The following is a 17,493-nucleotide window of genomic DNA, read 5'->3' as shown; positions in this document are numbered from 1 at the left end:
GAAGATCAGAGGGCAAGGATGCCTCTTCCTGGAGCCATCAGGCCCCTTGGCTGAAAAGAAGGTGTTAGGGAGAGCGTGCCCACAGCTGGCTCTCACAGGTGAGGGTAATAAGAGAGGCAGGCGCCCACCTGGGACCGGTGCAGCCTTTGGCATTTGGTGGGGGGAGGCCCCGTTAATTTCCACGCAGCTGCAACGAAGGGTCCATCCAAAGATTAGCAAGGCCTGGCAGGCGCTGCGCGAACCCCGTGGGTGCGCTCGGGCCGCCGCCAGGCCTGCCCAAGCTCGCGCGCGTGCCGCGCCCCGGCCGGGCACTCGCGGGACAGAGCGCTCTAGCCACTGCGGGAACTTCAGGAACTTGACTTTCATCTCTGGCCCAAAGCAAGACTTTAGGGTTTGGTGGTTTTGGTTTTTTTTTTTTTTTTTGTAAATTGCTGAGTGTGGCGAGGCCCCGCCTTTCCGGGCCGGGCTTTGGACGCCGGGCCGCCCCTCCCGGGCGGGCGCTCCTTCCCTGACGGCGCTGGAGGGCCTGGCGGCGGCGGCCCGTGACACCCATGGCGCTGCCCGCCTGGCTGCAGCCCAGGTAGGGCGCTCGGCTGCGGCGGGAGGCGAGGAGCGCGGGGGAAGGGGCGCCAGGGGCGGGGTTCCATTCCCCCGCGTCCCCCGGCAGCGCGGCGCTGCGCAGCCCAGCGCCCCGCACGCTCTGGAACTCTGGACGGGCATTAGCTGGTTGGGTGCTTTCTTCCCTCCCCCCTCCGCCCACCCGGAGTCCTTTCCTTACTTTCTCAGACCCAGCGTTGCGGGGGGGTTTTTAGGTCTACCTGCTGCAGAAACACCTATGGCACGTGTAGATTCCAGGGCGCAGTTCCGGAGAAACTGGTTCAGTGGTACTGGGGGTAGAGCCTGGGGAATGTGAGTGTTTACCCAACACTCCAGGTGATTCTTTTGCAGCTTTAAGAAGGGATCCTTCTTCCCCACCCCCTCCTCATCTGTTGGATGCCTGTCGGCCAGCTACACTGTATCTGCTTCCCAGCCTATTTGCTCTCTTTCTCAGAGATTTCACACCTCCGACGAGGAGAGATCCTTGTCTATACAGGCAGGGCCACTCCCACCACCCTTCTGAACCCCCGGGCACACTTCAAACAATGCTCTGCCTAACTACCTCAAACTGTATCTGTCAATCATCCCTTAGTCATCTCCCCAGCAACCCATTTTTAAACTCAGCTTGACTTCCCTTTTCTGGCCGGAGCCACTAAACTGCTTTCTATGTGTGTCTGGCGAAGGGAACGATCTGCCCTTGCAGATACAATAGGCAGTAGCGGGGTGCTGACCCCCATCACGTAATACATTCAAAAGTCGGGTATGGCCAACTACTGAATGATCCGCCCTTTGGAAATGCCACCATCACCACTCCCCCTCTTGTAACCCTAAACCAGTCATCTCAGATTTTGCACTGAGCAGGCCCAGCTACAGCAACACGTGGGGCACATCAAGCCCTCACCATCCTTTTTTTTTTTTTTTCCCTCCTCTCCCCCAAATATTCAGAGCCATCTTTGCAACACTTCCTTTTATTCCTTCGTGAGAGCAAGGTTAGAACTTCCTCAAAGCTAAAGTGAATTTTGAAACAGAACCATATTTGGCTTTAAGCAAACCAAAGACACTCCTTTTAGCAGATAACGCATGCTATGGGGCGTTTCACAATCTGCTGTGCATTACAGAGGCAACTAAATTAAAGACTGCTCTGGAATAGTTTTCTCTTGCTCAGGTGGGCCAATAGGCTAATTAAGAAATGTGTGTATAATGCTGAAAGGATGATGAAGGAAGTGTTTAATGGTATTTTCCTGTATCTATAGGTATAGAAAGAACACCTATCTTTTCATCTACTACCTAATCCAGTTCTGTGGCCACTCGTGGATATTTACCAATATGACCGTCCGATTCTTTTCATTTGGAGAAGGTAAAACTCCAAAACAGTTTTGGCTTTTTAACTTTGAATCCTTGTTTTCACCCAGTCCTTCTTATATTAATATTTTAACTTCTGTGAACTTCACCTAATAGCCTTCACTGCTCTGAAATTTAGTAACCACATTTTTCAGTAACCTTGCTTCCTATTGCAGAAACCAAAGCCTTTTTGGAGAAGGGGGCAGGTAAGATGAGGGAAAGGGACTTGGCTTCCCTCTGACTAGGCAATTCGCCCTGAAAACACAGACATGCCATTTCACTCTTCCTTTTTGGTTCTGCAGCAAACCTTAGTGGATTTGAGGGGGCTTGAGGAAACCTGTAAATTCCAGTATAACATTTTGTGCGGGGAAATCAGGAATTCACCAAATTCTTCCCTTGTTTTCTTATCCCCCAGGTTTAAGGTAACTGGAGACTACTAATAAGTGAGAGACAAACTTTACAGTCACCAGGGTTCTCTTTGGTCCCCTTCAGGAGTAATGTGTCCCTAAATAAATGACACATCTTCTAGATGACTCGCCATCTATATGGGAGTTGGTATTAATGGTTTAAGTCGTAAGTTTCCTCCAGTTTTCTCAAAAGTAAAGGTTTTGACTAGCGCTTCAATTTGTAAAAAAAATGAATCACTAAGTGGCTGTCAAAATAACATTCTGTTCACGCTCCATCCCCACGTGGGTAAGTGTCATCACAGTGTACAAATGTTGGGTGACTTGACCGTTTGAGCAACTGCTGGATTCAGCTAAAAGCAAACACCTAGAATATACCCCGGGGAAAGTCCTGCTGTGCTCATCAATTCAGACTTGTGTATCATAAGGAAATTTAATTCTGGGGTTACCAAACCTGTTTTATGTTGCTTTTTTCTTTTTAAATTTTTTTTTTAATGTTTATTTTTGAGACAGAGACAGAGCATGAGCATGGGAGGGGCAGAGAGAGAGGGAGACACAGAATCCGAAGCAGGGTCCAGGCTCTGCGCTGCCAGCACAGAGCCCGATGCGGGGCTCGAACTCATGAGCCGCCAGATCATGACCTGAGCCAAAGTCGGACGCTCACCCGATGGAGCCACCCAGGTGCCCCGATGTTGCCGTTTTCTTACTGTAAATCTGTAGTTAAAGTCTTGCCTTCAGCGGCGTCCAAAGATACAGCCTAAGGCTTGAATTTCATCTATGAATGTTGGGAGTCTTCAAGCAGAGGAAAAGCCAAGCAGTGGGCAATGAACTCTTTCTTATCCTGCCTGGCCCTTCCAGTGGGAAAAATTGCTTTAGTCAGCAGTGTGTTTATTTCTTAATTATTATCCTGCTGTTGTAATTATAGAAGCTACTTATTAAAGACACACAACCATTCATATGGAAAGCAGACTGAAAACAACCAAGTGGGGCTTCAGTACAATTCCTGAGTCCGTGTATAAATTATAGTAAGTAGCTTAATAGCAATCTAATCACCTGAATGGTAACACCTGCTACCTTTCCTGTCCCGGAGCTGTGTGACTGATAATGCTGTGTTGTAGCCAGTGCAGGGCAGCGGATGAGAGCATGAGGCTGTCTGCCTCAGCCATCATCTGTGAAATGGGGATGTTGATAATAGTGTTCACCTCATGGAACCGTTGAGCAGCCCTCAGTGCTCGGTAGATTACCGTCATGTGAATGATCACGGGACAGTAAAGGCCCAAAAGTCCTCCCTAGGTGTTTCTTAACACAGCGGGATTTCATTTTAGAATTTAAACCAACAGATTTATCCTATTTAGAGGAAGGGTTGTTTTCCCTCTTATTTCAGTTCTCTCCAAATGCAGCAAGGGCTCTCAGCAACTCCAGAAATCCCCACCAGAGGCCCAAGTTCTAACAAAGATCCAGAAAGCGCCAACCAAGTATGTATAGGATGCAAACGCTAGATACACGTTATTTAATATCACATTTTTGATGCCTTTTCCATAAAGCTTCTCTGAAGTATTTTTCTCATCTTTGTCATTTTCTTGTCCATGGAAACATTGTGAATATGCCAGCTTCTTTAATAAGCTTACCTCCAACCTGTTCACATTCGATACAGTCTAGATTCTACCAGGTTGCTTTTATGCAGGAATTGCTTTACAATATAGGGAATAAATACTATAGCTTTGGCCATGATCCTTCTTTTGCAGATTTTTACTCTTTTTTTGGAAGAGGAACAATTAAGATGTATTATGATATGAAGTGCTTTCTTTGGTTGCATAGTATTCCTTTTTTTATTTTAGAGAGAATGTGTGTGAGCAAGAGCGAGCATGGCAGAGAGAGAAGTTTTTTTTAATGTTTTTATTTTTTGAGACAGAACAAGTGCACATGAGCAAGGGAGGGGCAGAGAGAGAGAGAGAGAGAGAGAGAGAGACAGAATCTGCAGCAGGCTCCAGGCTCTGAGCTCTCAGCACAGAGCCCGACGTGGAGCTCGAACCACGAACTGCTAGATCATGACCTGAGCCGAAGTTGGACAAACGACTGAGCCACCCAGATGCCTGAAGTGAGAATCTTCAGCAGACGCCATGCTCAGCGCAAAGCCCGATGCAGGGCTGAATCCCAGAACCGTGGGGTCGTGATCTGAGCCGAAATCAAGAGTTGGCACTCAAGCGACTGAGCCACGCAGGCACCCTGGTTGCATAGTAGTCTTAGCAATTTAGTAGCTGTTTAGGAAATTTCTCACCTGTGCAATGATTTTTATTTCAAAGTGCTACATAGGTTTGGGTTATGACCTAGTTTTTACTTACTGTATCTGTGTTTAATTCCCTGACACAGATTCCATGGTTGACACTTTTTATGCTATCGGTCTTGTGATGCGCGTTTGCCAATCCATTTCCCTCTTGGAGTTGCTGCACATATGTGCCGGCATTGAGCCAAACCATCTCCTTCCTAGGTTTCTGCAGGTAGGTGGTGGTTTTATTTATTTATTTTTTAGCCATGTTATTGACTGTAATCTCTATGCTGTACTTTTCATTCCTGTGACTTATTTGATAACCGGAAGTTTGAACCTCTTAATCTCCTGTATTTATTTCACCCATCCCCCCAACCAGCTCTCCTCTGGTAGCCATCAGTTAGCTCTCTGTATTTTAGAGTCTGTTTGGGGTTGGTTTTTTTTTTTTTTTTTTGGGTTCATTTGTTTTTTAGGTGCCGTCTGTAAGTCAAATGATGTGGTATTGTGTTTCTCTCTCTGACTGACTTAGAATAATACCCACTAGCTCCATCCATGGTCTTGCAAATGGCAAGATCTCATTCTTTTTCATGGCTACTATTCCTGTGTGTGTGTGTGTGTGTGTGTGTGTGTGTGTGTGTGTGTGTGTGTGGTGTGGACCGCATCTTCTTTATCCATTCGTCTATGGATGGACACTCGGATTGCTTTCATATCTTAACTATTGTAAATAATGCTGCAATAAACATAGGGGTGCATATATGTTTTCAAATTAGTGTTTTTGTTTTCTTTGGGTAAATACCCAGTAGTGGAGTTACTGAGTCATATGTTATTTCTAGTTTCAATTTTTTAAGGAACCTCCATACTGTTTTCCATCGTGGCTGCACTAATTTATGTTCCCAGCAACCGTTCCCCTTTCTCCACATCCTTGCCCACACGTGTTATTTCTTGTCTCTTTGACTCTAGCCATTCTGCCAGGTGTGAGGTGATAGCTCATTGTGGTTTTGATTTGCCTTTTCTTGATGGTAAGTGATGCTGGACATCTTTTCATGTGTCTGTAGGCCATCCTTATGGTTCCTTTGGAAAAATGTCTATTCAGGTCCTCTTCCCATTTTTAAATTGGACCAGGGTTTTGTTTGTTTGTTTGTTTGGTGTTGAGTTGTCTAAATTCTTCATACATTTTGGTTACTAACTTCTCAGGTCTTTCACATGCAAGTATCTTCTCCCATTCACTAGATTGCTTTTTGTTTTGTCGATGGTCTCATTAGCTGTGCAAAACCTTTTTATTTTGGTGTAGACCCAGTAGTTTAATTTTGCTTTCGTTTCCCTTTACAATATAGCGAGACAGAAGCGTAAATATGTTGCTAAGGCTAATGTCTAAGAGATTACTGCCTATGTTTTCCTCTAGGATATTCGTGGTTTCAGGTCTCACTTGATCCATTTTGAGTTTGTTTTCGTGTGTGGTTTAAGAAAGAGGTCCAGTTTCATTCTTTTGCATGCAGCTGTCTCATTTTCTCAACACCATTTTTTGAAGAGACTGTCTTTTCCCCATTGGATACCCTTGCCTCCTTTGTCTACGATTAATTGACCATATAATCATGGGTTTATTTCTGGGCTCCCTATTCTGTTCCACTGCCGGGTGTGTCTGTTTTGGTTCCAGTTCCATACTGTTTTGATTACTCCAGCTTTGTTGTATATCTTGAAATCTGAGATTGTAATACCTCCACTGTGTTGTTCTTCCTCAAGACTACTTTGTCTGGGGTGCCTGGGTGGCGCAGTCGGTTAAGCATCCGACTTCAGCCAGGTCACGATCTCGCGGTCCGTGAGTTCGAGCCCCGCGTCAGGCTCTGGGCTGATGGCTCGGAGCCTGGAGCCTGTTTCCGATTCTGTGTCTCCCTCTCTCTCTGCCCCTCCCCCGTTCATGCTCTGTCTCGCTCTGTCCCAAAAATAAATAAATGTTGAAAAAAAAAATTAAAAAAAAAAAAAAGACTACTTTGTCTGTTCGAGGTCTTTTGTGGTTCCATACAAATTTTAGGATTACTGTTTCTAGTTCTGTGAAAATGCTCATGGTAGTTTCATAGGGTTTGCGCTGAATCTGTGCTTTGGGTAGTTGGGACATTTTAATGATATTGATTCTTCCAATCCATGAGCATGGTTCTGCAGGGTGGTTTTAATCACATTATCAGTCTTACAGAATCTGTTTTATACTTTGTGCTGTTTCCGCCTCCCTTGACTTAAAGCTAGCAGTTAAAAAGCAAACCCCTGCAAACTTGCAACCCAAGTCACTAATACGAATTCTATAAAAAACAAACAACAAAACAAAACAAAAACCCCCACCTCATTCTAAGACCCTACGTGGTTAGAAGAGCCATTTGGAAACATTCAGGACAATGACGCTGTTGGTCTGTGCAACACTTTAGTGATCCTGTCTTAGGGACAGATTTCCCAGCCACTTCCCATGCTCACTGTGCCACCACCCTGGGCAGTGTAGGACAGAGGAGAGTCCTAGGATTGGAGTCATTCAGACTTGGGTTGACACCTGGTTCCTCTGCCTTTCACTGTGAGATCATATCCACAGTCATTGAGCTGTTGAAAAAGACACCACACAAAATATCTGGCGAAGCGTAAATGACCCAAACAGAAAAAACAAGTGTCCTTCATCCATATCGAAAGAATAGAATACTTAGCCATTTCTTGTTCTTTCTGCCACTTTTACTGAATACAAATGGAAAGGAGAGATATATGTTTATCTAGTAGAGCATCTAATCATAGACTTGGGAATCCTACAGACCTGGATTCAAATCCCACTTCTAGCTCTTACTAGTTGTTACAATTTGTTTTTTCTTATGTCAAGTTTTTATTTAACTTCCAGTTAGCTAACATATAGTGTAATAGTAGTTTCAGGAGTAGAAACTAGTCGTATGGATTTAAACAAAATTGTTGGGGCGCCTGGGTGGCTCAGTCGGTTAAGTGTCCAACTTCGGCTCGGGTCATGATCTCACAGTTCGTGGGTTCGAGCCCTGCGTCGGGCTCTGTGCTGACAGCTCAGAGCCTGGAGCCTGCTTTGGATTCTGTGTCTCCCTCTCACTGCCCCTCCCCTCGCTCACACTCTGTCTCTCTCTCTCAAAAACAAACAAACAAAAAACATAAAAATTGTTCTGAACCAGTTGTTCTGAATCATTTTCTCAAGTGATGTGAAAGTAACTTGTATCTCTTGGAGTAACGGAAAAAACAGGTGAGATAATTTCCTAGCACTTAGAATAGAATATCTGGGAGCTATTGCCATTTGTTCAGCTATTTTTTGTTTCCTCTACCGTATCTTTAGCTCTAGATGGCCATGTTCCTTTTTAAAGGCCAGTGGAAGGGAAGGTGAGAAATTCACGGGTGGAGATTCAGTATAGGAAATTATTGCTGGTAAGGTGAGAGAGAGAGAAAAAAAAAATACCATGAAAGTTTAAAAGATGGAAATAGGACTGTAATCCTAAAGAGGCTGTTAAGAACTCAGCATTATAAGTTTATGGGAGATTTTAAATTTTACTTATTAAATAAGAGTAGAGAAATAGTGTTCATTAAGATGAAGACATTTTAAGTGTTGAAATAGCAAATGTAAAATAAAAGTCAGGATAATATTTAGAGCCTTGACTCCTAATAACAGAGTAGTCAGCTAGCCAAGACCTAGATGGACTTCCCTTAAATGTATTTCCTTACAAAATAAAAAGGAGTACATGTCTGTCCCAGAAGCAGCATATTTGGGAACAAGAGTTATTGATGTTTATTATATGTTAACTAACACAATGTTTATAGTTCCAACATTCCATCATGCTATTTTTAGAGAACAGAATTAACCATCCAGGTTGAATGCAAGTTGTAGTCTATCATGGAGTTATTTTACCTGGAGGATGACCAAGCTCGTTGAAAGTCTAAGTCATGTTTTCTTTTGGCATACTTTCTTTTGGTATTCTTTGGTGTATATTTTTTGGACGTTTTACTTTCTTAGGCTAAATTGGCTAATATCAGTTTCATGGTGAAACAGCACTTTCAAAATTAAGAGTAATGTTATTTTAGTTATTGACCTCGTAAGGCATGCAAGTGAGACACGGGATAAGTAGACTTGTAAGAAAGAAAACAGAGCACCTTAATTGTGCCTAGAAAATGTGCACCTTTTTTATGATTTCCAAAATTGTGTAGGCTTGCCTAGTTATAGAAATTATTATGCAGCTTAGAAATCTGATGTCTTGGAGTTCCAGAAATTCCAGGCTATTTAAATGTGCTTGTATTCACTATTAATCTAATGTGATCTAATTATAGAACTATGGTCAGTGTAATCAAACTATATCCTGGTTTGGTAATTAAAAAAAAAAAAAAAGGCAAATCTACATGGAATCTTTTTATTCAGAGTGATTTGAAGTGTCTGCTGTTCATGGGGCTCAAATGATTTTTAAGTCTTTTTTGTTGGGAGGGATGACAAGTGAGGGATTTATCACATGAGGGAAGACAGCTACCATTTTCATCCTGGGCTACTATTAATTTTTGTTGTGATTGTTAGCCTTCCTCTTTTTATCTCTTTCAGATTTTATCTGTCCTCTGTTTGTGGTATTCATTTACTGTCTTTTCTATAGTTTTCCAAGTAGACCTGGTGTTGGAAAAAGCTTTGAAAATCCGTCTCATCATATTCAAAGTTTCATTTTCAACCCCCTCCCTTCATTTGAGCTCTGCAGACAATTAGAAGAATTCCCTCATTATGAGATGACTCGGGAGGCCCCTGCTTTAAAATAACCAAACAAAACTCTAAGGTTGTGTAATCATTCTTGGTTTTCCTGTTTCCCCATTTTTAAGTGAAGAAACTGTAGTTAAGGTTGTGGCTAAGCTTCTTTCCACAGTTAGCCTGGCTGATTGCATATAGCATCGTGAAAAATGCATTGGTGTGCAACTGCTTTCAGTGGGCTGAAAAACACGTCCACAAATTTGTGATGTCACTTTGCCGTTACCTTTGCGAGACTAAGTTACGACTGAATTATCTTTTTGGGAAACTGGTCTTCCAAAATCTCAAGATAAGTGATTTCATAAAAAAATAGGAAAGTTTAACTAACTGAACCATGTATCAAATGATTGCGGTGGGTTTATAGAAGGTGTGTTTGTGTTCCGTGTTTTGTTCTGTGCATTTCTGGATGTTGTATACACACATATTTATTTTGATAGGGAAAAGCCATTATGAATTTCTAAAAGCCATTATGAATCACACACAATTGCAAAAGGGGAGGAAACCCATTGACAATAAGACAAATAATTTAACGGAATAAAATTTTTTATGTATTTTCAAAATACACAATATACATTAAATACAGTAAACAGTAATAAATTTTATATATTTAAAAAAACACACTTTAGGAGTAAAAGGCAAACCTATAACATAAATCGTTGCTTAAAGACATCCTTTTTGGAAATAATTACATGTCACTTAAAATTATGTAGAGAAGGGGCTCCTGGGTGGCTCAGTCGGTTGACCGTCCAACTTTGGCCCACGTCATGATCTCACAGTTTGTGAGTTTGAGCCCCATGTCAGGCTCTGTGCTGACAGCTCAGAGCCTGGAGCCTGCTTTGGATTCTTTGTGTCCCTCTCTCTCTGCCCCTACCCTGCTTGTGCTCTCACTCTGTCTCTCAAAAATAAATATTAAAAAAAAGTTATATAGAGAAATATAGTAAACTTTTAATTTTATAATAAATACAATATATATAAAACATACAAATATGCTTTTAATTTATAAAATGGGAAAATAAGAAAGGTCCAAAAGAAACAAAGAACTATTTTAACACATGATAATATAAGTGAATATAAAACTAGGCGTTACTCCTCTCCAACCCCTTCCTCCCAAAAGAGTCCCCATGTTTAGCTTGGTAAAAATAAATAAATAAATTAATTAATTAAATTAAATTTAAAAAGTTGAATTGAGAAATTCATTTATTTCAATAGAGGTAATCAGAATAGCTTGGTTTTCATAGTGTGGAAACACTACCAACCCTGAAATACTGATTTTGAAGGACTTTGTTCTGACTTTGTGCAGAAGCCTGAGAAAGAGGTTTTTATTGATCCTCCTGGATGTCTCAACTCCAGGAGAGGGGAAAATCTCCACAAAACTAACCTTTGTATCAGGACATTAGACTGATACACCTTTAGGAAACCCTCAGAGTAATCCAATTTACTCCTTTGCGTTTTGAGAAATGATTTGAAATTCAAAGACTTCATATAAAATCGAATTAAAAAGTCTAAACTCTGCATTCTTCCTTTACATTGCAATAAACACTGCTGCACATGTATTCATTTTACAAAACTAAAAATCTATAAATCAAAACACCAGGAAATTCCTCAAATTCCTGTGCCTACAAAACTTCCATTTGTGAACCTAAATTGCAAAAACCGTTGTTACATTTACTAATAATCCCCTCCCATTCCTGATAAGGGCAAGCAAGCGTCTGCTGGTCAAAAATCCCTCCAAGGATCTCACACAGTCTTAGATTCTGAGAACAAACATGAAGGAAATGCCAACAGAGTATTGTAACGTAAACCCTTTTCGGAAGACCGCCAAGTTGCACCCTGATTTCTTTTTAGCTGTGTGGCAGGTACGTTTTTGCATTGCTGGATTAAATAATCTGGTTTTCCATGAAATCACAGAGATTTTCTCCACTTTTGAGTTGAGATCAGGTTTACGTTGTTGGAGATAAAACTGTCCTGGAGACTGTGTCAGGCTGACCTTGTCAATGTTGAATCCTCCTGGGAATGAATGGCACAGTTCACTCTGTAGGTAGGATTTTAGGTTTTTCCTTTTTTTTTTTTTTTTTTTTTTTTTTTTTTTGCGTTTGATCCATGCAGTTCTTCAGTGTGATCATTAAAAAACTATATTTATAGTATAATTTTAAAGATGCTGAGATTCACCTTTTTTATTCACTGATAGTCTTTAAAAAAAAAAATTATTTATTTTGAGGGAGGAGGGGCAGCATGTGAGAGAATCCCAAGCAGGCTCTGTGCTGTCAGTGCAGAGCCCAATGTGGGGATCGATCCCACAAACTGTGAGATCATGACCTGAGCTGAAATCAAGAGTTGGACGCCTAACTGACTGAGCCATGCAGGTGCCCTTTCACTGATAGCCTTAATGTACTAATCACTACATTAAATTATATTTATTTTACTAATAATAGCTTACATTTATTTAGGACTTTTTTTTAATTTTTTTTTTTAACATTTATTTATTTTTGAGACAGAGAGAGACAGAGCATGAACGGGGAGGGTCAGAGAGAGAGGGAGACACAGAATCCGAAACAGGCTCCAGGCTCTGAGCTGTCAGCATAGAGCCCGACGCGGGGCTCGAACTCAGGGACCGCGAGATCATGACCTGAGCCGAAGTCAGATGCTCAACTGACTGAGCCACCCAGGCGCCCCAATTTAGGACTTTTTATGTGCCAAATAGTTTTCTAAGTCCATGTGCATTAACTAATTTAATCTTCACAATAACCTTATACTAAATATTTACTATGTAATAATAATACTAATTATTATTTCCAGTGTAATTACTTAACACAGAAGTTAAATAAATGACTGAAGGCCACATAAATTGTGGATGGTGGAGTGAAAATTTGGATTTAGGCTATTTGTCTTGAATTCTCAACTCTTCTAAATGTGCTTATTGTATATCTTACCAAGTAGGATATAAATACCCTGAGGGCTGGGCCTTGGTCTTATTCATGGCTAGATCTCCCAGGATCCAGAACAGTGCACTTAATAAGTATGATGAATGATGAATAAACAAAAATATACATAAATAAAATTATGTCAACGTTTGTGTCTTACAGAAGAAAGTAATTGATGGTTTTGAACATGTTAAAGATCTGCTTCTAAGGTTCTTGACAGAAATTCATAGGATGGAAATAGTTTGGGTTATTTAGTAAAATAATAGTCTTTGAGACTAATTTTTATTTCTTTTTTAAGTGAAGTAAGTATAATTAACATGTAGTGTTGGGGTGCCTGGACGGCTCCTGTCGGTTAAGCGTCGGACTCTTGGTTTCAGCTCAGGTCATGATCTCACGGTTCGTGAGTTCAAGCCCCACATTGGGCTCCGTGCTGACAGCATGGAGCCTGCCTGGGATTCTCTCTCTCCCTCTCTCTCTCTGCCCCTCCTCTGCTCTGTCTCTCAAAATAAACTTAAAAAAATTAAAAAACGTAGTGTTATATTTCAGATGTACAGTGTGATTCAACAGTTCTGTACTCAGTGTTCATCACTATAAGTATACTCTTAATCCCCTTCATCTCTTTCACCCATCACCCCACCCACCTCCCCTCTGGCAACCACCAGTTTGTTTTCTGTATTCGAGTCTGGTTTTTTTTGTTTCTCTTTTTTTTCTTCATTTGTTTCTTAAATTCCACATTTGAGTGAAATTATATGGTGTTTGTCTTTCTCTGACTTATTTCACTTGTATCTTCTGGGTCCATCCATGTTGTTGCACATGGCAAGATTTTGTCCTGTTTAATGGCTGAGTAATATTCCATTATATACGTGTACACACACACACACACACACACACACACACACACACCCCGCCTCTTCTTTATCCATCTATGGATGCACACTTGAGTTGTTTCCATATCTTGGCTATTGTCAGTAATGCTACTATAAACATAGGGGTGTGTATATCTTTTCGAATTAGTGTTTTCATTTTCTTTGGGTAAATGGAATTCCAGTGGAATTACTGGATCATGTGGTATTTCTATTTTGAATTTTTAAGGAACCTCCATACTGTTTTCCACAGTGACTGCACCACAGGCATTTTCACCAACAGTGTACCGATGCTCCTTTTTCTCCACAGCCTCACCAATACTTGGTATTTCCTGTGTTTTTGATTTTAGTCATTCTGACTGATTGATATCTCCTTGTGGGTTTGATCTGCATTTCCCTAATGATTAGGTTAGGGATGTTGAGCATCTTCTCATGTGTCTGTTGGCCATCTGGATATCTTCTTTGGAAAAATGTCTATTTGGGTCCCCTGCTTGCTTTTAATCACATTATTTGGTGTATTTTTGGTGTTGTATAAGTTATTTATATATTTTGGATATTAATGCCTTATAGGATATAGCATTTGCAAATATCTTCACCCATTGAGTAGGTTACCTTTTTGCTGATGGTTTCCTCCCCTATGCAAAAGTCTTTTATTCTGGTGTAGTCTCAATAGTTTAATTTTACTTTTGTTTCTCTTGCCAGAGTACACCTATCTAGAAAAACATCTCTATAGCTGATGTCAAAGCAATTATCACCTATGTTTTTTTTTTTAGGATTTTATGGCCTCAGGTCTCACGTTTAGGTCTTTGACCCATTTTGAGTTTATTTTTGTGTATGGTGCAAAAAAGTGGTCCAGTTTAATTCTTTTGCATGTAGCTGTCTCATCGTCCCAGTACCATTTGTTGAAGAGACTGTCTTTTCCCCACGGTGTCCTCTTGCCTACTTTGTCTTAGATTAGTTGACCAGAGATGTGTGGGTATATTTCCAGGCTCTCCTGTTCTGTTGATCTATGTCTGTCGTTTGTGTCAGTACCATACTGTTTTGACTAATACAGCTTTGTCATGTATCTTGAAATCAGGGAATGTGATACCTCCATCTTTGTTCTTCTTTCTCAATATTGCTTTGTCTGTTTGAGGTCTTTTGTGGTTCCATACAAATTTTCGGATCGTTGGGGCACCTGGTTGGCTCGGTTGAACATCTGACTCTTGATTTCAGCTCAGATTATGATCCCCGGGTCATGGGATCAAGCCCCACATGGGCTTCATGCTGAGTGTGGAGCCTGCTTAAGGTTCTCTCTCCCTCTGCCACACTCGGGTGCTCTCTCAAATTAAAAAAACAAATTAGGATTATTCTAGTTCTGTGAAAAATGTTGTTGGCATTTTGATAGGGGTTGCATTAGATCTGTAGATTGCTTTGGGTGGTGTGGACATTCTAACAATACTGGTTCTAATCAGTAAGCGTGGAATACCGTTCCATTTATGTGTCATCTTCAATTTCTTTCATCAGTGTTTTATAGTTTTACCTTTATCTCCTTGATTACATTTATTCCTAGAGGTTTTGTTATTTTTGGTGCAATTGTAAACATGATGGTTCTTTTTTTTTTTTTTTTAATGTTTTATTTATTTTTGAGACAGGGAGAGACAGCGCATGAACAGGGGAGGGTCAGAGAGAGGGAGACACAGAATCCAAAACAGGCTCCAGGCTCTGAGCTGTCAGCACAGAGCCCGACGCGGGGCTCGAACTCCCGGACTGCAAGATCATGACCTGAGCCGAAGTCAGCCTCTTAACCGACCGAGCCACCCAGGCGCCCCAACATGATAGTTCTCTTAATTTCTTTTTCTGCTACTTTTAATTCTAGAAATTCTCTCTATAGAGGGAATAGTTCATAACTAAAGCTGCCATTTATAAAGTCACAACTTAGTTTTAGTCACTGCTTAACTTGGAATTTAGGATTCCCAAATAGAACATAAAAATGCAAAGTATTTTTATTTTATAGTTACCATACTTTTTTGAGTATACCACATTATGACAATGTTTCATTTGGCCTAAGTTACTGGTTGTTGTTTTTTTTTTATGGTGCTTTTATTCTACTTGGTTTGAGCTATGCTAAACATTAAAAAACCATTAGTAATTAGTCATGTTCTCTTAGGATTTGTTTAAAATGATGAAGTGCTAAGTTCTCACAGGTGTAAAGCTCCAAATAACTGGCCAAATTATTACACACAAAGGCAAGTAATAAATTTAAAAAGTCTAGTCTTCAAAAGTGTTTTGGTGTTGATTTAGAATATCAAGGAGGTTCTTGTTTTAAGTTTAACTTTTTTTTTTTTTTTAATTTTTTTTTTCAACGTTTATTTATTTTCGGGACAGAGAGAGACAGAGCATGAACGGGGGAGGGGCAGAGAGAGAGGGAGACACAGAATCGGAAACAGGCTCCAGGCTCTGAGCCATCAGCCCACAGCCCGACGTGGGGCTCGAACTCCCGGACCGCGAGATCGTGACCTGGCTGAAGTCGGACGCTTAACCGACTGCGCCACCCAGGCGCCCCTAAGTTTAACTTTTTAAAAGAGACTTTAAAAAAATTTTTTTAACGTTTATTTATTTTTGAGACAGAGACAGAGCGTGAACAGGGGAGGGGCAGAGAGAGAGGGAGACACAGAATCTGAAATGGGCTTCAGGCTCTGAGCTGTCAGCACAGAGCCCGATGCGGGGCTCAAACTCATGGACCGTGAGATCATGACCTGAGCCGAAGTCAGATGCTTAACCGACTGAGCCACCCAGGCACCCCTAAAAGAGGCTTTTGAGGGGCACCTGGTGGCTCGGTTGGTTAAGCATTCGACTTCAGCTCAGGTCATGATCTTACAGTTAGTGAGTTCCAGCCCCTCATGGGCTCTGTGTTGACAGCTCAGAGCCTGGAGCCTGCTTCGAATTCTGTGTCTCCCTCTCTCTCTGTCCCTCCCAGGCTTGTGCTCTGTCTGTCTGTCTCAAAAATAAACAAACATTAAAAAAAAATTTGAAAAGAGGCTTTTTGAAAGAATAGACTATAACCTGGATATTAGACATGAGGATAGCCCATGAAATGACAAGGGGGAAAATATCTTTGTGCTTCAGAACGAGGGATTTAGAGTCACGTCGTCTAGATTTTTATCCCAGATCTGTAGGCAAGTCACTTTCACTTTGTAAGATGCAAGGCCCTTTATAAAAGGCAGAAAAAAATTAAAACACTTATTTCTTAGAGTCATTGTGGAGATTAAATGAGGTATGGTGTATGTTTGGAACCTTACACAAATTAACTGGTAAATACTGGCTGTTCTCAATTTAAGAATAGCTCCAACTAGATTCTCCCAGTGTTTTGTCATCGAATGGTCAAGTTAGAGTTGAAGCACCATCAGATAATTTAATTGACGCTGTAAGAGGTGTCTTCTCATATTCCATATGTATGTATGTGGTTGTGGGGTTTTGGGGCACGTTGATTGCCAATTTCTATGCAGTTGGGATTGCATCAGTAACAAGTGGTGATTCTCAACAGGGCGAATTCTATTGTCCAGTAACATTCTCTGTTTTAGGAGATTTCCCCCTCTGTACTCATCAGTTAAGGGGCAGTCTGACATCATGGATAGCTTACAACTCCGGAAACCACAAAGCTCGGGATCTGTATGTTTCTAGGTCTGCCACTAGGGCAAGTCACTTCTCTGGTTCTCCAGTTTTTTATTTGTAAAAAAGGTAGGATTGGGCTAGAGTGGACCCTAGAGATCCATCTTATCAAGAGGTATTTAGGTCTTTTCTTTCTGTAGTGAGCCATGGAATTAGGAATGTGTGTTGTTATGTACGCATTCATGTGTATATATCTTCTGAGATTTTTATCAGAAATTAGATGATTTTCCTAATTAGCAGGCACTGACCAAACGGAAGATTAGGTGGTTCCTAAGTACTTATTTGCTCCTCAGATGTTCGCCTAAAATCTTTTATCTGAAGGCTGCCGGGTGTCATTGACAGCAAGCTTGGATCATTTGGTAATTATAATTGCAGTTAAGTATACTTCTTTATGTAAATATAAATTAAGAAACTAGGGCATTGTAAAGAAAGACTAACAAAATAAATACAGCTGTGTAGATAGCTTCTCTAGATGGACTAACGTATGAATCATATGCAGTTCCCTTAGCCAAGCAGAGACCCTCTTGACTCAGTGCTGCGGTCATAAACATGCTGATAGAGCATGTGGGCCCAGTGTTGGCAAATCTTGGATTTCTCTGCAGTAGGTGATTTTCCAGGATTAACAAGCCTATGATTCTAAGTCACAGATTATTCCTAGATCTGCCTCAAAAATAAAGACCGCTATTGAAAAATA

At 41.1% G+C, this 17,493-nt stretch overlaps 1 protein-coding gene across 2 annotated transcripts in view; it reads left to right on the top strand.

The window, feature by feature from the left end:
• Positions 1-457: 457 nt before the first annotated feature.
• Positions 458-17,493, top strand: part of HACD4 (3-hydroxyacyl-CoA dehydratase 4) — a 38,380-nt gene continuing 21,344 nt past the window's right edge. Inside the window, exons 1-3 of one of the 2 annotated variants that reach the window (XM_043565390.1) lie at positions 458-580; positions 1,851-1,954; positions 4,713-4,840. In XM_043565390.1, the coding sequence (XP_043421325.1) occupies positions 552-580; positions 1,851-1,954; positions 4,713-4,840 (261 nt within the window). In that variant the 5' untranslated portion in view covers positions 458-551. The remainder of the gene's footprint in view (positions 581-1,850; positions 1,955-4,712; positions 4,841-17,493) is intronic. The other variant, XM_043565391.1, reaches the window with a different exon arrangement.

Source organism: Prionailurus bengalensis, chromosome D4 (assembly GCF_016509475.1).
Source record: "Prionailurus bengalensis isolate Pbe53 chromosome D4, Fcat_Pben_1.1_paternal_pri, whole genome shotgun sequence".
Taxonomy (NCBI): Eukaryota; Metazoa; Chordata; class Mammalia; order Carnivora; family Felidae; genus Prionailurus; species Prionailurus bengalensis.
This window is presented reverse-complemented; position numbering and strand designations above follow the sequence as displayed.